General features: G+C 33.6%; 1 protein-coding gene across 1 annotated transcript; it reads left to right on the top strand.

The window, feature by feature from the left end:
• Positions 1-9,917: 9,917 nt before the first annotated feature.
• LOC131956710 (uncharacterized) lies at positions 9,918-14,308 on the top strand. Its single transcript, XM_059321271.1, has 5 exons — positions 9,918-10,043; positions 12,501-13,474; positions 13,731-13,844; positions 13,967-14,086; positions 14,172-14,308. Exons 1-2 carry the CDS (start codon positions 9,989-9,991, stop codon positions 13,457-13,459), a joined length of 1,014 nt encoding a protein of 337 aa, XP_059177254.1. The 5' UTR covers positions 9,918-9,988; the 3' UTR covers positions 13,460-13,474; positions 13,731-13,844; positions 13,967-14,086; positions 14,172-14,308.
• Positions 14,309-21,366: the final 7,058 nt, after the last annotated feature.

Raw genomic sequence — 21,366 nt, 5'->3', positions numbered from 1 at the left:
ACCTGAATGAATACAATCGTACCCCGCCAGTGTCACCTTATATACACTACAGAAACCAATTTCATGTTGGACTTTCATTAACGTAACTAGCACATAATTACGTGATACACATCTGATGGGAGGTAACTATTGTTGTCGAGATGGAAGTTATTATATAGAGTTATCTACCGTCGCTACGACAAGAAACGAGCTGATGGTCCGATAAAAGGACATTAACCTTTTTATTGTATCGATACCACTGATTCAGGCTTGTATAACAAATGTGTTGATTTAGGAAATAAACTGTTAATAGGCTAGTGACTGTAATCTTGCCAGTGTTAAATACTATCCTAAAACTGTATTCTTTTTTAACAAGTTTATTTAGGCTTGTGGAAAAAATATTTTAATACTTGAAATAAAAGACCAAACTCAACAGTAACAAATTTCACCTTTGTTTATGGTCGCCCATAAGGACGCCATATTTTATTTTCTTTGCCCATTAAACATAAGCAATACATAAAAGTAAAGCTTTATAATGAAATATAAAAACACACACAAAAACACACACACACACACACTCCTTCCTCGTTTAGTAGTTTCCTTGCAACGTATAATTGTTGTGATCACCAAACCAAACAGAAATAGGACCAACTCTTTTCTGGCTTGAACTAACAAAAAAATAAATAAAATAAAAATAAAACTTATTTATCTCATTTATGACCGCCGAAAATTGTGAAAAGTGTAACTTCATATTAGGCAATCGGTAAAAAGTATATGAAACTGCTGATATGAAGCTTGATATGTGTAATGGTTTCCCGGTTTTTGGCGGAACTAGGGTCCCCTGAACGAACTCCCCCCCCCCCCCACCCCGCAATGAGTTGTGTGGCAGTATGGTAGTTCTGTCCCCGTATTGCATAACGTTGAAAATATTTAGAGACACTTTTACATAGATGACCTTCCACATTGATAAAGGATGTCTTGCTAAGTTAAAGCACAGCGGTGTAGACGCTTTAAATATAATATTAATTTGACTATATATTCCATATATATTTATAAATTCAAAATAACCAAACAACCTGGTGTTTTTGAAAAGCATAACTGAAAAACTAAACCTTGATCTCATCATAAACATAACCTGAAACTGACTAAACCCTAAACTATATTCCTTACATTAAAACGAATTTAATTGAAATCAAAAGGGTTTGCATACACAAAAAAACTCATTCTAATGTGTAAACGATACTATTTAGCACAACATTGGATATTTGTGAAACATTCAACGGCATTGCGTTACGCACAGTTCTAGGATGACACCTAATTTCACTACTATTATGATCCAAATATATTCTGGAACCATAAAAAGTGAAATTTTTATTTTCACTTTTGTTTAGTATAAAAAAAATTACTTACAAAATAAGTCCACAAACCGAAATAAAACCACGCAGATTAAATTAAGATAACAAGCGTTTCTGTATTCAATCACTTTCATTAAGATCCATATTCTGAAAAAAACAACAAAATATTGTTACAAATAGCACATGAAAATTTTAACGGAGCACTATTTACAAACACTTGCTACGGCGACCATCTTGTTATTTTGTAAAAAGAGTAATAAAAGTTTAAAATTCCTTACAATCTATTTTTTTTAATACTTTTATTTTCAAATAGAAACAATTACATCAGCTTATACAAATGTGTGTGAGCGTTAGTCTGTAACAAAAATTATTATTGTAATAGATTGAGATAATTGTGAGGTCAAGGGAACTCACTCTTCTGTATTAGTATTATATTTATATTGTTATCTTGAGTGATGTCCCTTACATATATATAAATAGTTGTCTCTTGTACTTCCTTCCTCTCTTGCTGGTACCATCATGTAGTTAGACCCAATAAACGTTTTATATACAACCACATGCTTCTATCGTCAATCTATTATATCTGACGACGAGGATAAAAATCTACTAGAAAGAGCACCTACTTACGCAAAAAAGAGGTTTGCTAGAGCTTATTAGCTAAGTATTTCTAGAATAATGGCGCTGTATGGCCAAATAAAAGAATTTGATTCGAATGATGAAATCATTCAAGATTACCTAGATAGGTTAAGCTTTTACCTTGAAGCAAACGACGTGACGATAGAAGCCAAAAAGAGAGCTGTTTTGTTAACAGTCATAGGGCCTCAACAATTTAGGCTACTAAAAGACTTATGCGCACCAGCTAGTCTAACTACCAAGAGCTTTAACGAGCTGAGCAAATTGCTAACAGACCACCATGCGCCTACCCCATCAAAGTTTCTATGTAGAGCTAGATTTGACAGTAGGACTCGTCAGCCAAACGAGTCAATATCAGAATATGTTGCTGCTTTACGTCATTTAAGTAGATTCTGTGAATTTGGAGAAACGCTGTCTGACAGACTATGTGAAAAGTTTGTGACAAGTGTAAACAGCCCTGATATTCAAAGAAAGTTGCTGCTCGAGTCAGATCTAACATTAGAAAAAGCAATACAACTTGCAACTTCATTCCAGCAGTCATCAGATGCGGCGAGATCTTTAGCACCTTCAGAGATCCATGCAGTAAACAGCAGGTTAGTCAACAAACATCAACCCCAACAGAGCATTCCAACTTATGCTAAACAGCCTGCTCGTTCAAATCCTAGATCTAAATCTAGTAATAATTATCAAAAATGTCATCGATGCAAAGGTCCCCATGCATCTCATCGGTGCAAGTTCAAGTCTGCAACTTGTTATAAGTGCAGTAAGCAAGGTCACATTGCTAAGGCCTGCTTTGCAAAGTCTTCGTCTGTTGCTAAATCTAGCCAGTCAAGACAGTACCGCAACCAAAGGCAGCACTATGTTAACTCTCACCAAGACTACCTAACCCAACCAATGAACCACTCTACCTGTGAAAATGCTCAAACTGATTCGCAGCCGGATTTCAACCTGTTCTCTGTGAAATCAATAAGTCATGCTCCCATCAATGTACCAGTTAATATTAACGGTAAGAGCATCAGCTTCCAACTTGACACTGGAGCATCTCTAACAGTCATAACAAAGAAAGATTTTGACGCTGTCACAGGAGGATCAGTGCCTCTACAGCCATGTCACAAGTGTCTAACAACATACACTGGTGACAATGTTCCGGTAATAGGAGAGTGTATGGTTCATGTAAGTTATAATGGTCAAAGTGTTAAACTTCCTCTTCTTGTGGTTGAAGGAAATGGACCACCATTACTAGGTAGGAACTGGTTAAGTGATCTTAAGTTAAATTGGGAGAGTATTGGTTCATTGAAGAATGGAAAAGAATCTAGTCTTACTTCACTAGATAAAGTAATATCTGAAAATAAAAGTGTTTTTGGCAATTCAGGTTTACTAAATGATAGAACAGTGAAGATAAGCATTAAAGACACAAATCCAAGATACTGCAAAGCTAGAGTTCCACCTTATGCAATGAGGAACAAAATTGAAAATGAGCTAAGTAGATTGGAATCTAATGGCATCATAAAGAAGGTAGACTATTCCGATTGGGCGTCGCCCATTGTGCCAGTGTTAAAGAAGGATGGTTCTATAAGAATTTGTGGAGATTATAAAACTACACTGAATAAGCAAATAGAGCTAAATAGGTACCCTATTCCTAACATTGAGGAAATTTCTTTGAATTTGGCAGGAGGAGACAAATTCACTGAATTAGACTTTAGTCATGCTTACACTCAACTAGAACTGCATCCAGATTCAAAAGTCTATACGACAATAACACACACATAAAGGACTCTACCAATATGAAAGACTATGTTTTGGCATATCATCCAGCCCTGGAATTTTCCAAGCTGTCATGGACAGTATTTTTAAGGATATTCCAAATGTTTGTGTGTACTTTGACAATGTGTACATAACTGGTAAGAATGACACTGAACATCTTAAAACACTTGATAAAGTATTGAAAATAGTTGGTGAAAAAGGTTTAAAGATAAACAAAGATAAATGCCAATTCATGTTGACAGAAATTAGTTTTCTTGGTTATATATTAAGCAAGCAAGGCATCAGACCTCAACCTGAGAAAACAAAAGCCATTGAAGAAGCACCCAAACCTGAAAATACCCAACAACTAAGAGCTTTTTTGGGCTTGATAAATTACTATGCAAAGTTCATAGGGAATCTGTCTGGTAAACTATGACCACTGTACAAGCTGCTACAGAAAAATGCAACTTGGCACTGGGGTAAACAACAAGATACTGCTTTTAATACAGCAAAAGAGGCTTTGTCTTCTGACACCTTACTAACTCACTATGACCCAGGGAAAAGACTTGTATTGACATGTGATGCTTCACCAGATGGTGTAGGAGCAGTCTTGTCCCACATGGATGAGAAGGGTGACAGACCCATTGCTTTGCCAGTAGATCTTTGAACCAGGCTGAGAAAAATTATTCTCAGTTAGATAGGGAAGGCTTAGGCATCATTTTTGGTGTTAAGAAATTTCATAAGTTTCTGTTTGGTAGGAAGTTCACCATCTTTACAGATCATAAACCATTGCTAGGTTTATTTGGAGAAAACAAAACCCTACCTGAGCATGCCTCACCAAGAATTCAAAGATGGGCTATCACACTAACTGCATACAATTATGAATTGAAATACAAACCTGGATCTGAGAATAGTGCAGATAGTCTTAGTAGATTACCTTTAAAAAACCAAAGCCTGAGTTATGTACCAGAAGATGTATTTGTTCTCTTCACTATCATGGATAACTCCAATATAAATGTGAATGATATTAAAAGAGAAACACAAAAAGATGAGTGCTTAATAAAAGTATATGAGTACTGTAGGAATGGTTGGCCTGAAGAGTCTGTGAATGATGACTTAAGGCCATATTAAATAAGAAATAAAAACCTTTGTGAAGATAATATAAAAGATGGAGAAGATGCAGTCCATTATCAGTCAGAGTTGCCTAAACAAAGTATTTGTAACTTAATAAATGATTATGGTGATATGGCAATTTCAAATGTTTTAAAGAAAATACATTAGTAAGAAGGAATGTGATCATCAAACAACTTTGCTAACATCATTAGCACTTACAGAAACTAAAAGGGTAACATCAAAAGAAGAAAAAGATTTTTGCCATTTAATACACCCACTTCAAATACTGGATCACAGTTGCAAAGTGATATGGTCCAGGATATTACTTTTAAACAGTATTTTTGGTTACCAAAAAGCACTATCAGATTACCTGAGGAAAATTGATCAATCAAAGAAATCTATGTCAGTCAAGGATCTGAATAACAGCATAATACTTCCAGATGCCAATTCAAAAATAGTTCCATTAAATCATGACAAAACATGCATTGAAAGAGAATTTGGTGTTAATGATAATGTGTATCTAAGAAATTATGGGAGAAAGGAAAAATGGATACCAGGTCAAATTGTTCAATGTACAGGACCTGTGTCTTATAAAGTTAAAAATAACTTGGGCAGATAATAAGTGTGAATCTGTCAATCCCACCAAATCTGAACAGTTCACACCAACTCAGTTTGTTCCACAACCAAGTTCTGTTGATATGAGTGAACCAAGTTGTCTGGAGTCAGAAAATGTAAATTCTGGAGTTAATGATTTAAATCCTAGACCTCCTGAGATAGAGAATCCAGATGGTCAGAATCTTGAGTCACCAAATCAAAAACCACTGAGAAGGTCAAGCAGGACAATCAAAGTCCCAAATAAGTTAGACCTATGATTTTAAAGGTCAAAAGGACTTTGACATCATTGTTTTGTATCTTGATTATGTTGTAGCATATTGTGCATTGTTTGTAAGGATGTAATCTACCATAGTGTTCATGTTACAATATAATTGGTGATTTTAGGATACTATCAATTGTTCTATTGAGAGATGTGTTATTGTGTTCTAAGGGTAAAGGGATGTAATAGATTGAGATAATTGTGAGGTCAAGGGAACTCACTCTTCTGTATTAGTATTATATTTATATTGTTATCTTGAGTGATGTCCCTTACATATATATAAATAGTTGTCTCTTGTACTTCCTTCCTCTCTTGCTGGTACCATCATGTAGTTAGACCCAATAAACGTTTTATATACAACCACATGCTTCTATCGTCAATCTATTATAATTATTACATGAAGAAAATGGTGAACTGTATTTAAAAAAAAAGGATTTGTCGATCAACAATATAATAAAGGTATTTAGAAATAAAGATATACAAAAATTGTATTTTTAGCATAATAGTCTTAAATATTTTTAGTTTTGTTGAGAATTTTTACGATATAAACAGCGTGAGAAATTAATAGGAATTATTAACAATTTGTAAATAAAAGAGAGAAAGCGAAAAAACATAGATGCATAGTAGATTCTAATTGGATGCCGAATTGGAGGAGGGTGGTGTTATCTTTTTTTTTTTTTTTTTTGGATGGAAATTATTCCCCTTTAGGCCTAACTTGCGGTATGGACAAGCGTTGTTCTACTTACTACGTCTTGAAAAGACATGTGACACTGCAGTGGGGAGAGAAGTGGAACAGCTGTTCAAGGCCGTATTTGACACTTTCTATTTTGAGCAAAGTATGAGGAAACAGTTCGAGGCCACTTTTGACACGTCTTAGATACGGCGCTTTAAAGCGTGTAGGCTATACGTCAGTCTGCTATAGACTAGTATAGACCTAGATCTCTAGTAGGAAAAATAAATTGCAGATCAAGGTCAAATTTGGCATGCTTTAGTAGGGCAGTGGTCTCAAACCAATGCCATTTGGGATAATTTTTTATGAAATAATGTTTTGTTTTCTATGAGAGCAAAGACTATACCGGTGCTGTGGGAAAAGGAAGACATGATATGAAAATATCTCCCCATAATGTCACATATACATAATTATTTTAATAGTTTGCATTTTATAATGTCTGCTGTCCGTCGAAATTGTGTGTGTATTGACTGAGTCTTGATCTAAATCTCGATTTAAAGATTTCATTGACAGCTTTGTCTGTATATTTAAATCCGTCATACTTAATCTTATTTCGTAAATACCAGACTAGCGATCGAAAGACGGCTGTCGGAATCATTTTGTCGTCGTCATCTGTTGCAAATCCAGTCTTGTTGATTTCGTTAAATGTAATAGCTTTGTTTGCAGTGATTATTTGCTTTGTTTTTAAGATGGTCTTTACTGTTTGTTTTGCTAATTGAATTGTACTGCTTTCTAAAAACAATATGTTTTTCTGTTTCCTGTATGTTTTGTTTGCAGGTCTGGCATGTAATTTTAATGTTTTTGCTTGACTTGGTGTTGCGTGAGATTTGGGTTGTTGTTAATATTAACCTAAAGCTAATATCTCTTACGTTGGGTGTTATTTGCTTCTTATGTAAGTTTCTGAAGGTGTCGCTTATATCTATTGTATTGTACTATCTGGCCCATTTAATCCTATGGTATGGAGGGGTTGCTTGTTTCTTAACCAGGTTGTTGCATTTTTTTTTTTTTGGAATTTTCACCAATGATGTTGTTTCCTTTAGATATTTTTATTATTTCTCTGTAGAAGTTCCCTATATCATTCCCTCCATAATGTGGTGTTGTGATATTAACTTTGAGGATATTCTTTTTTTAAGCCCTATATAGTATTGTGCCAATGGATAGTTGTTTGGTTCTATCTTAATTCTGTCAGAGTGTTTTAACATAAAGGCATTGATTTTTGTATGTATATCGTGTAGCCCTATACCGCCATTTATCTTGCTTCGTATCAAAGTTCTGTTGCTACTGTTTCTAATTGTGTTTTTAATGATGAATTCCCTAATTTGCTTGTATGTTGTTTTTATGAATCTGTTAGGTATCGTAGAATTTGTTGCTAGGAATATAATTTTAGGTATGACATATCTGTTAACTAGAGTGGCCTCTGTGAAGATCGTTGTGTTAATATTTTTGTATTTTTAAGGCCTGATTGGATTTTTTCGGTCACCTTTAGCCAGGTAGCATTGTCTCTCAACTTGTTATCGCCTGTATAAGTTATTCCGTAAATTTTTAGTTTGTCCACCACTTTCGATTTGTCCGTGTTGATCTTTCCGCCACTGGCTTTACCAAAGTCAATAAATCTTTCCATTACTGTCTTTATGGCTTTCTCAGATTGAAGTAGAAAAGTTGTGTCATCGGCGTAGGCCAATATCGTTTCATCAGCCATGTTTGATAGTTTCAGTCCTTTTATAGTGCTGTCCTGTCTAAGATTCTCTAAGAGGGCTTCTAAACTAAGGATGTATAAAATAGGGGACAATGGACAACCTTGTCTAACTGATTTTTGGATGTGTATGGCAGTAGAAATGTTATTGTTTATAAGTAAGTGGCTGTGTGCTTTGTTATAGAGTGTTTTTATTCGCGTGCTGAAGTAGTTGCCTAGATTCTAGGCTTCTATTGTTTTAAATAGCCATGTATGTGCTACCCTATCAAATGCTTTCTGTTGGTTTAAGCTAAGTAACGCTAGCTTGGAGTTTTTGTGTGTGCTGTAATGCAGGATGTCTGGTGTTAAGTGTGTGTGGTTTTTTATTTTTCTGCCCTGTACGCTACACTGCTGGTCTGAGTTTATTAGTTTGGGTATGACAGTCTCGAGCTTGTTTACCAAGGCTTTGGTCAGTATCTTATAGTCGCTATTTAGTAATGATATTGGTCGGTAGCTGGTTATTTTTGTTTTGTCTGTGTCGGGTTTTGGGATCAGAGTGATATAGAATCTATTGAAGTCGGTTCCGCAGTCTCTCCTTTTATGCATGTCGCTGTAAGCTGCCTGTAAAATAGGGACCAGGTCCGTTACAAAAGTCCTATAAAACTCGTTTGTCAGGCCATCTGGACCGGTTATTTGTTTAATGTTAGTCCATTGATTGCTCTGAGTATGTCTTCTTTAGATATGGGCGTGTCTATTCTCTTTCAGTGTTCATCGTCTGCCCTTATATTTTTTAATATTTGTGTTGGGTTAGTATTGACCTCTTCTGATTTAAATAGTTGTTGGTAAAATGTTGTAAAACTTATTTTGATGGCTTCGGGGTCGGTTGTCACCGTGCCGTCGCTGGTTGTAATGCTGTGGATGTGTTTGTTGTTGGCATGTATTTGCTCGAGTATTATATTGTAGTGGGATGGTTCTTCACTCCCTAAAGTATCTATTCTACTGCGAATGAGAGCACCTTTGTATTTATGTGCATGCAGTGTGTTTAGTTCTCTCTCTATTGCATCTATTTTGTCCCGAGTGCTATTGCAACTAATTAGTGTGTCTAATTGACTCTCTAAACATTCTTCTTGTTGCTTCCTTGCAATGTAGGTTAACACATGAGCTTAAAATATATGTCGTAAACCTAAAACTATGTGTTAAATTATAAGAATCTTAGTATAATTTAAATAGATTTTAGTAAAAATTTGCTTTATACATTTATATAATATTTGAAATGTTTAAATATATTCATAAATATAGTTGAAATGTTACAATAAGAAATACATGTTATTCATCAAATTTAACAATGTTTTAAAATAAAGACAATCATATGAGGTTTTACAGTATTTTGCCACACCATATGTTAAAGGTTAAAAATAAATGTTTGAATATTACATGTCAGTAGTTAATTAGTTATTTTTAAATAGAAAACGTCACTAGTGATGGGAACTCGAGTTTTCTTAAGTGGGGCAAATTGCTCTTTCCGTTTCTATTTACTTTGATAAGTATGTTGGTATCGATGAGACAGTAATCTGTATCGTGCTAGTAACTACATGTCGGTTCTTGTTGCGAATACTTTCTTATTCAAGTATGTATGTAAGGAGACGATTACACAAGAAATCTATGTGATATTATCTGACATCATGTTTCAACTTCAGACATTTATTTCTGGTCAACTCAAGTGGCAAACTCAATACGTAATATCTGTTTACAAGTGCATGTTGACCTTCAACCTCCTGTCAACTTATGTATGTTTTTAACTGGTCGGTATATAAGTACGAGACTATTTGACAAACAAACCAGCTATGAGAACGTACTCAGCTGAGTTGATGTTATTGCAATAGTTTAAAATGTCTGCTTTGTATTTTATTGCTGTGTTAGCCGTCAACTTATTTCTGTCGTTTGGTAAGCTCACTTTAATTATATTAGGTCTTAATAAGACAAGTCGAAATGATTATAATTTAAAAACGGAACAGTAAGATTTAATCGATCAAAACATTACTTAATTAGCCTTTTTTAAATTAATTGCTTTAATGCATTTTTGTAAGACAGTGCACTTGTCGCATATTTAAATTATGAAACATAAATTAGCTTACTTAAGAACTTGTTGTGAAAACAATTCAGCTCCATATACCCCGTATCATTTCGATAGATAGAACGTATACGTAAAGGGATACAAATAGGTGTATTAGATTTTCCAGAAAATATTAACTTGGTTGTTGCCCTTTAAATAGTGCTAACAAAACAATACGGCTATTCCCATGATTATATTGTCTTCTTAAAAATGTAGCATATTCGAAACGCGTATGGATCTATTTAATTGTTATTTATTAAGTATGCTTCACAATTATCCTTTATTGTTAAAAAACATTTCGGAATTTTTCTTTTAATTAAAGGTTATTTTTTTAATGCAAACTAATGGTTTTAAGATAAACTCAAAGTTTTAAGGATTTTAGATCTTATGCAATACAATAGTATTGAACAAAATTTGAAAATTTGAAAATAACAAAGCGACTTAACTGTGGCTTCCGCTTATGAAAGGAGAGTTCGTTTAGTTTTATTCCACTAAGCATCACATCCGAAATCTTGAATTATGTACACATAAACGTGACGTCCTTTATGAATGACCCTAAAACACACAGATTGTAATTTTTTATATAAAAAAATTAAACTAAAGTACAGTGATTTTAAACAATATTTAGTAAGAAATGTTTTGATTGTGTTTGAATAATGAAGGAACTTCGTAATTGGGTTGTGGCAAGCTCGACTGCTAACATGAGAGTGGCGAGGACGGTTCCCGGACTGGAGATTTTAAGACATCACATAATCTCTCTGATGTGTACACAATATTTAATTAATTGTACACATCACATAATCTCTCTGATGTGTACACAATATTTAATTAATTGTACACATCACATAATCTCTCTGATGTGTACACAATATTTAATTAATTGAACATCACATAATCTCTCTGATGTGTACAAAATATTTAATTAATTGAACATCACATAATCTCTCTGATGTGTACACAATATTTAATTAATTGAACATCACATAATCTCTCTGATGTGTACAAAATATTTAATTAATTGTACACATTACATAATCTCTCTGATGTGTACACAATATTTAATTAATTGAACATCACATAATCTCTCTGATGTGTACAAAATATTTAATTAATTGAACATCACATAATCTCTCTGATGTGTACACTATATTTAATTAATTGTACACATCACATAATCTCTCTGATGTGTACACAATATTTAATTAATTGTACACATCACATAATCTCTCCGATGTGTACAAAATATTTAATTAATTGTACACATCACATAATCTCTCTGATGTGTACACAATATTTAATTAATTGTACACATCACATAATCTCTCTGATGTGTACACAATATTTAATTAATTGTACACATCACATAATCTCTCTGATGTGTACACAATATTTAATTAATTGAACATCACATAATCTCTCTGATGTGTACAAAATATTTAATTAATTGTACACATTACATAATCTCTCTGATGTGTACACAATATTTAATTAATTGAACATCACATAATCTCTCTGATGTGTACAAAATATTTAATTAATTGAACATCACATAATCTCTCTGATGTGTACACAATATTTAATTAATTGAACATCACATAATCTCTCTGATGTGTACACAATATTTAATTAATTGAACATCACATAATCTCTCTGATGTGTACAAAATATTTAATTAATTGTACACATTACATAATCTCTCTGATATGTACACAATATTTAATTAATTGAACATCACATAATCTCTCTGATGTGTACAAAATATTTAATTAATTGAACATCACATAATCTCTCTGATGTGTACACAATATTTAATTAATTGAACATCACATAATCTCTCTGATGTGTACACAATATTTAATTAATTGTACACATTACATAATCTCTCTGATGTGTACACAATATTTAATTAATTGAACATCACATAATCTCTCTGATGTGTACAAAATATTTAATTAATTGTACACATTACATAATCTCTCTGATGTGTACACAATATTTAATTAATTGAACATCACATAATCTCTCTGATGTGTACAAAATATTTAATTAATTGAACATCACATAATCTCTCTGATGTGTACACAATATTTAATTAATTGTACACATCACATAATCTCTCTGATGTGTACACAATATTTAATTAATTGTACACATCACATAATCTCTCTGATGTGTACACAATATTTAATTAATTGTACACATCAAATAATCTCTCTAATGTGTACAAAATATTTAATTAATTGAACGCATTAGATATTACGTTTTTAATTTTGTCTACTGTTTTCTAGGCCTTAAAGTGGATATGACCAGAGAACACTTTTACCATGGGAAAAGTTTATTTTGTGCACAACTCCAGTGTACAGAAAACATAACAGAAGACACTCAAATGTCAGCTCTTGTCAACATGTCAGTCTATAGGATCAGTGAATCTGAAGGGAAGATTTTGTTGGCGTCTATTTCAGGGTCTGATTCAAAGGTTCGCGATTATAAAATATCTGGGATATTATCTGACGGCAAACTATCCAAACATCACGGAGAACTGGTCTTGTCTTTCTCCAATACTTCAGCCTGTAATTTACACCAGTATAAATGTCAAGTATATTTTACCAATAAGACAGGAGACATTGGAGTTCTAGAGAATAGAACAACGTCTTATGAAAGAGAGAAAATAAAGAAATCTGTTTTGTTGATGAATTTGAAAGCTCAAACTTTGAACTACGTGAAAACTGTGGACACGATGGCCGACTTTCTGAAATCGTTTGAAGATCCAGAAAAACTAAAAGGCGCAGACGTGTCAATGTCCTTACAGATGTCACATTCTGGTAGAGATTGGTACAGTGACGACACGGCTCAGATTCCATCATCTACAGAGTTAAACAACAGTAACAGACACATCAGCTCTACTAATGCTATAGAATTGCTTGATGCTAAGATAAATAACATCACAGAACACATGCAAACAGTGAATAACAAACTTAGAGCAATAGACGTGGTTGATGCTAAGATAAATAACATCACAAAACACATGCAAACAGTGAATGCCAAAATTAGAGCTATAGACGTGGTTGATGCTAAGATAAATAACATCACAGAACAAATGCAAACAGTGAATAACAAACTCAGAGCAATAGACGTAAACCTCAACGAGACCATCACAGGGAACAACCAAACAAACCTTATGATAGAAGTTTTAAACACAACTGTACAAGAGATGAAAAACGACTACAACGTCATTCCTGTGTTGTAACGGATTTCACTTCAGGTAATTGTTTTATTTCGACATAAATATTATGTGAATTAGCACTGTTAAGTGTTTAAAGTAGAATTAAATCAAGCAACATACATTATACAAATTGTTTAGAATTATAAAATACGACCATATGTACGTGTACGAAAGACTTAGAAAATAAATCAGTATGATTTTATAAAACTAAACCACATTTTAAGGCAGTCTTTGGTGATAAGTTCATTTGTTTCTAGTCATGTGTTAAAACAAGCATCTTTCTATTTATAAAAAGTGTAAAAAGAACGACAAAACTGATGTACCAGAACGAACGACCGTCAGACTTGGTCAAGACAAATTGGCTTTGTGCGACACAAAAACTGACGGTGGAGGTTGGATCATTATTCAGGTTGGAAAATTTTATACGCTAAAATCTTTTTTAAAAATGTGATCTTTTATAAATTAGATTTGTGTTATTGCTATTTTGGTTTAAAATAGTTTATCAATATCTTGCAAAATATCCTATTTCAGAGACGTGTTTTGGGTGACGTGAATTTTACCAGAGATTGGAACGACTATAAACACGGATTTGGTTCAATGATTGGAGATTTCTGGCTTGGGAATGATTGGATCTCTAACCTGACTTTGATGGTGAGCTTAGAAAAATATAATCTGTACATACAGGCTAAAGCAATATTTAAAAAGTTAAATATGTCACACGTGTTATACATTACAGGGATACAATGAACTGAGAATCGACATGACTCGAAAAGGTAAAAAGTACTACGCCCATTACGATTATTTCAAGGTAGACAACGAAGCAGCATCGTATACGTTATACATGTCGTCATTCAGTGGAAACGTTAAAGACTATCTAAAATATCATAATGGTATGAAATTTTCTACCATCGACAGGGACAATGATTTACACAGCGGAGCAAATTGTGCTGGAGTTTGTAAAGGTGGTTGGTGGTATTACAACTGTAAATATGTAGATTTAAATGGTGTCTGGGGTGCAACAGACTCTAATACAGGAATATACTGGTATGAGCTATCAAGTGATGGACATATCGCAGACTCAGTTGAGATGAAAGTACGTCAAGTGTAAACAAAGTATCTGAAGATGTTTTAAATAAAGCTATAGCTTTAAGGTAGTGTAGCAGACATATTTTTATTAGACAAATCTGTTCACTCCACTGTTATTCTTAAAATGTGAAGGTTCTGTATGTTCTGATGTAACCTAATTATCACGTCATCTTACTTGTATTTTTACACACACTCATTATCGATTGACTGGTTGCATTTGTTTCATAACATTACTTTACCATGCAAAAATATTTTTAATTTTTAAACTAATTGTTTTAAGTATGGGGCTTATAACTACACAAAACAGCATCTGGATTAATGCCGGTTTGATTTTAAGAGTTTATCCATAAACGTAACACTTCTGTATGGAGGGGTTTGGGCGAGTCAACAAGCGTTAGACTAGACGACGGGAAGGGGTTGAGAAGGTTTGAAGACACACATGCAAGATTTCCCAAACACAGGTATATACAAGTCATTGAACACATTATAGCAAATCCAGGCAGAGTAGCAAAATACAGAAAGCAGAGAACATGTTTAAATGTGTAAAACTCGACATTTAAACACAACCACGGTAAGACGCGGCTAGTATACACCAACGGTTTGAGGAAAACAGAAAAACATCAACACCATGAAGAAAACAGGAACAAACTGGCATTATGAACAATTAACTGCAAAAACACGCGCTTAAAAATGCGAATCTTAACTTGACAGTTTTAAAATACTTGAACTTGATTTGGAAATATTAGAAATATACAAGAGTCTGATACATGTACGTACATTAAGAAACTGAAGAGACTTGCCTCAATTCCAATTGTAAATAATTGAAATCAATATATAGTTAAAGTAAATCTGTGCACACTACAGTCATACACACTACATTTAAGTTTAACGCCGAAATTACATTACTAACGCCTACTGTCATACAATATTCAATAGTAACTATTGCTAAAACATTTAGTCACCACACTTTTTTTACATCGATCCTCTTATCAAATATCTTTTTACTATGATAAATAGTTCTAAATAAAACTTATTTTTATCAACATCAAAAAAATTAACACAAACGACAAAAGATGGTCGAATATGGGGAAACAAAAGCACAAATAAATATAATGTGTTGTTGGGAGATACTATAATGAGCACATATGTTAAAAGATTCAGTAGAGGATTGGTTTAATGAAGATTCATCTCATGATCTTCATGGTGTAATTTCATGAAGAACTTACAAAATACAAGTCTTGCAAAAATCGTCCTGTTTTGTTTGCTTTTGTGTAATACATAAAGACTATTTTTTTTAATTAAACACACAAACATATGTTTTTGCACATCAACTCTTATTGATTATATGGTCTTCAACACACATTGAAGCCTTTGTGCTTATATCGATAGAATCCGATGATTTGAGTGAATTTAATGACCATGTTACAGACCATGTAGCCAAAATGATACCCACTTTAATGAAGTTTATTATAGCTATACGTACTATTAAAACAAGTCCTGATATTTTGTTTGTAAATTCAATGAATGCATGCATTGATGTCTAATAAAAAGTAATACTTTGGATTTGTCGTTTTTGTTATGATTGTAGATCTAAAGCATCATTTTTAACATAAAAGTGGCTTTCTTTGGGAAAAATACACAATAATTTTTTTTTTATCTGGAGTTGGGGGCCTTTCTTTGAATTTTGCGGGCCTCTTTAACACAGTCAGTCAAACCATAAAATAGGCTACAAACAATATTCTTTACAATCTAATGATTTTAGAAATCCGATGTGCATTGTTAATAATAAATGAAAATAGTGCCTTGTATTTTATAAATTCATCATATATTAATTACGGATGAATGGAAAATACACAAGGTAATTTAAATACAAATTATGTCACCACCCATTAAAACAATGACGATTTAAATTATTAAGTTTAAAAAGAGAACAAAATTAAGGAACATAAAACGTTTTAACATTAAAAAAAAATCTCATCAAGATCAAGAAAGCATAATTGAGTTTACAGAGTAAACTACACTTTCTGATTCGGGTAAGTATTAGGGACCTTACTCCAAAATTTCAGATGAAAAATATTTAAATGGACTTGATAAATATAATATTGACCAAGACAAATATGAACAAAATAAGAAAAATGCCTGCGCGGTCAAATTTTTTACGCAACCAAATGATTGTAAATATTTTAAGTGGAGAGGATTACTGAATAGCGATTTGATTCTCAATGGCTGTAACTATTTGTTTTGAAGTCAGTCACTTGAGTTGGGCAGTTGGGGGTATTTTACAAACTGTCCATTTTATAATTTTCATCAATACATCAGCTTACAGATGTCATTAATTTAAACAGAATGAATCTGTTTCATTTTAATCCATGTTGAGCACAATTGTAATACCAACCATTCCTGTTAATATAATTTAAGAGCATGGTTGTGGTGATTTGTTTTAATTTTTGCATTTTTTTTAATGTTATACACATCTTGATGTCTTCTTCTTCTTATTCCTCTTTGCTCCTTATGGAGCATAGGGCCTCCACCATTTCCTTCCATTTCTTCCTATCCTCGGCTATTAATTTTGACATCTCCCAAGACATCCCTATTGGCTTCAGTTCTTCAAGAAGACTCCGCCTCCAGGTCTGTCTTGGGCGCCCTTGATGTATTAAGAAATAAATGTGTTCATGCGGCTACATAACTGAAAGAAAAATTCTTTTTTGTAATTACACTAATAAAATCAAATTCATGTGATATTTAATATAAAAACATCGCTTGGCAATATAATATAGTAGACATATTATGATATAGAAATAAACAATCTTAAAATAACGTAACATAATTTTAAATAACACTATTCGTAAAACATACATTGATTTATTTTTAACTTACAGAGAGTAAACACAACTTTAAATCTTAATTTAAACATTGACTAGACTACCAGTTATTCTTTGATGACGGTGGGTTTCGGGGCTCGTCCATAAAGGACGTCACGATTATTTGACGATCTTTATATTTCCCCTCGTCACAAAACGTCACATCTCAGACAACATGGTTTAGTCTTTTAAAACTCCGATTTCGGCTGAGCAAACTATCCCTTCATATGCTGAGGTCACATGTGATCTCTACTTCACCTCCCGAACTCTACTTCACGTAAAGCTCATTTAAATAATAAATTAATAGATTCTTAAAGGTAAATCAAACTAATATCAATGAATTAGAACCAATCACGTGTGTTGTGAATTTGCATTGTGCCTTTAGCCTTACAATGAACTTTTCAACGGGCAAAATGGCCTTCCATAAAAGCCGCCATGTTTGTTGTTAAATAATAAATCAATCAAGTGGCGTCACAGGAATCAATGGTAATAATGTGATGTTCAAATATTAATCTGTAGGCAGCCTTTCTCCTGCATTTCGATTTTTTTTTAAAAGACGACCCTTAGATAACAGTTACGGATGTTTCTATAATAAAGATTTTCCTGTTTATTAATACACGAGTCAACTAACTTAATATTATAAAGCAATTTTTTTCGGCCCCCATACATGCATGTATATTTATGTACACACACAGATATAATATATATATATATATATATATATATATATATATATATATATATATATATATATATATATATATATAGGGTAACCCGGGGTAATTCCATACACTACTTTCCTAAAAAATTTGTAAAAAATCTAAAATCAACACTACCACAATATATTATTGAGGGTAAAACTAGACATGCATTACTTATATGATGGCAAACAAATATAAAGATAATTCACAAAATAAAATACAATTTTTAAATATTTCACTTTTATTGCAAAAACATGGCAAGTGGGGCAATTCCACACACATTATGAAAATTTTAAAATTCATGTATTTAAAAATGTGTAAAAAACATTTTTCCCCTTGGAAACAATTTTGCATGGGGGCAACCAGTCTTCATCACTGGGTGAGGAGAAAGTCTCAATTTCTTCCTCCTGAATTCTACTCTCATCTGTCATAGGCCGAAGTTATTCGTTTATAATTGTGGACCATTCTGAAATAAATACAAAATTAAATGTTAATAAGTCTAATTACTAATGTGTGTATGGGGATGTTTAGCTCTAAATATTGCATACATTATAATAAATAATATAGGTACAGTAAAAATAATAATAGATAAAGAAATAAAAGAAGTATGTGGCAATTTTACTTAACTTTGATAGCAGAGTTTTTTAAAAAATAAATAGTACTAGATCTAGTACTATTCAAGTATTTTTAAGATTAAATCATGAGTTGTGAATTACAGAATTAGCCACAACCATTTGAAATGGTTTAAAATAAAAGCTAAACCCTCTAAAGAGTATAAAAAGCAACATGGGACATTCCAAATTATAGTGTATGGAATTGCCCCACACCATGTGTGTGGAATTGCCCCACACCTACTATTTAAAAAAATATGCTTTCCTGTTCTAAATTAAAGGCTGAATCTAGCATCATTAACTGTTACTATTAACAAAAATGATTAAGCTTTCATATAATCAATAAATAATTGACAACAATTAAAAATAAGACCAAAAAAAATATTTTTAAAAAGTGCAGGGGTTGTACTTACCTAAAGATGTTTGAAGATAAATGCAGATAAAATTAAAATTCTTGTTCTGAATGTAGGTGAACGCTTCTCTAACAGTATCAGAAAGTACAAGAAATGACCTCTTAGAAACAGGGAATAGTAACTTTTAATTAAACTTTACTCTCATTACAAATAGAGAGTATCCAGTATATAGTGTGTGGAATTACCCCGTGTGTGGAATTACCCCACCTTACCCTATATATGTGTGTGTGTGTGTTTGTATTAGAAAATTACTTTATAATTCTGTTTAGGATCTTGCGGTGCCAACAATTAATTTACTTTGAAAATCTAAATCTCTCCCTAGCTGAAGTTTTTATTTTCTAATTGAAAGGGAGAGAAAACAAGACTTAGCCCTATTTAAAAATTAAAAAGGCACAGGCGCCGTCCCAAAAGGTGGCGCCAAACGAAGTAGATAATAATATAAAAAGCTCATTACTGATTTATATGCAACTTTCTTTCAAATAAAGAATGTTGACGGCTACTTGGCATTACGAACTTATTTAATTATTTTCCAGATCTATTGCTTGACATTAAAATAAAAAGGAAAACTGGCTGGTAAAAAACGCCTCGACCTCTCCTAGTGAGGGAGGTTGTGGGCGCACTTTCACCAACGCGATTAACAGTATAGGCCTCATTTGAAGATAGGGTGTAAAATTGATGGTTCGTCCTGGGCACCGAAATAGATCGCTACGCCTAAGTATATTATCCTGTCTAAAGTTTATATAATGTAATCAAAGTTATTAATTATTATGTATGTCTACTTTTTACTAATCGAGATTACACATTTTTGCGCCCCACTATGGATAGCGCCCTAGGCGACAGCCTAGTTCGCCTTATAGGCAGCGCCGGCCCTGACCGGCCCTAACTTACGTATGTGTAAACTGGAAATGATTCTGTAGTTTGGTTATCGTTCACCACTCTAAACACTAAAACCCGTATAAAATTTGATAGATTGTAAAGCCATCGCAAAAAACAAAACTAAGAAATACAAAACTATTGTAGGACCCAGATTTATTGTACAGTGAAATTCAGTCCGATTATATAAGACAAACTTTCATCTCAACAAAGTCCAGAGAATTAAGTTTCTCTTTGATGTTGGGCAACAGAATTGCCTTAGCCCATTCTTGACTTGCCCACTCACCATTGACCCTAACACTACCACAATCTCTCCACCAAAATCCACCAGTATTATGCTTTATGGTACAGTTCTCAGAAAACATATCATTATCACAGTCCCAGGTCGTGAATTTCATGCCGTTGTTCTCAGAAAACCTATCATTATCACGGTCCCAGGTCGTGAATTGTATTTAAACATTCAATCAGGCCTTAATCGACCATCCAGGGACAGGCATAAATAGTTGCAGGAGTGGAGAGATGAGTGTAGTCTTGTCAACGAGCTGGCAGTGGTGTTGTGGGTGGGGTGTAAACGTGGGAGGTGGTGGGTGGGTCCACTTGGTCTGTCATGCTGACGTCTGGTGGGTCGGGCTACAAGAGCCTGAGGGTGAGAACGTTGACAGTGGTGACAATTGGTGGTGGGAGGATGGTAGCTGGTGACACATAGGTTGAGAGGTGGTGACACTTCAGTGGCGGGAGAACGAAACGCGGTGACACATATAGGTTGAGAAGTGGTGACACTTCGTTGTAGGAGAATGTTAGGTGGTGACACATATAGGTTGTGAACGTTGGAAGTGGTGGCTTTTTTGGTGGTGGGGGAATGGTAGGTGGTGACACATATAGAGTTAGAACGTTGGAGGTGGTGACACTTGGTGGTAGGAGAAAGGTAGGTGTTAAGATATAGAGGGTGAGTACATAGGAAGTGGTGACACTTTAATGGTAGGAGGATGGTAGGTGGTGACACATAGATGGTAAGAACGTTGGCAGTGGTGACACTTGATGGGAGCAAAATAATGTGGTGAGAAAAAAAGTTTGAGTGGTAACACCTCAGTGATGAGACAGTGGTAATTGGTGATACATCTAGTGTGAGAGAGTGGTAATTGGTGATACATCTAGTGTGAGAGAGTAGTAGTTGGTGATACATCTAGTGTGAGAGAGTTGTAGTTGGTGATACATCTAGTGTGAGAAAATGTTAGGTAGTGATAGACAGAGGGGAGAACATTGAAGGTGGTGACACTTCAGTGGCGGGAGAATGGTAGGTGGTGATATATATAGAGGTTTCTAATGTGGCAGCTAGTAATATCTCTAGGGTAAGAAGACATAATGCGATGAAACATATTGGGACGA

Source organism: Physella acuta, unplaced genomic scaffold (genome assembly GCF_028476545.2).
Source record: "Physella acuta isolate Inbredline_101_S28 unplaced genomic scaffold, ASM2847654v3 ptg001171l, whole genome shotgun sequence".
In the NCBI taxonomy this organism is placed as follows: domain Eukaryota; kingdom Metazoa; phylum Mollusca; class Gastropoda; family Physidae; genus Physella; species Physella acuta.
Note: the sequence above shows the minus strand (reverse complement) of the source record. Positions and strands in the feature narration are given on the sequence as shown.

Coding starts and splice junctions, on each gene's coding strand:
- LOC131956710 (XM_059321271.1), top strand. CDS start 9,989: ATGTCTGCTTTGTATTTTATTGCTGTGTTAGCCGTCAACTTATTTCTG. Junction 10,044..12,500: donor CAACTTATTTCTGTCGTTTG/GTAAGCTCACTT, acceptor ACTGTTTTCTAG/GCCTTAAAGTGGATATGACC.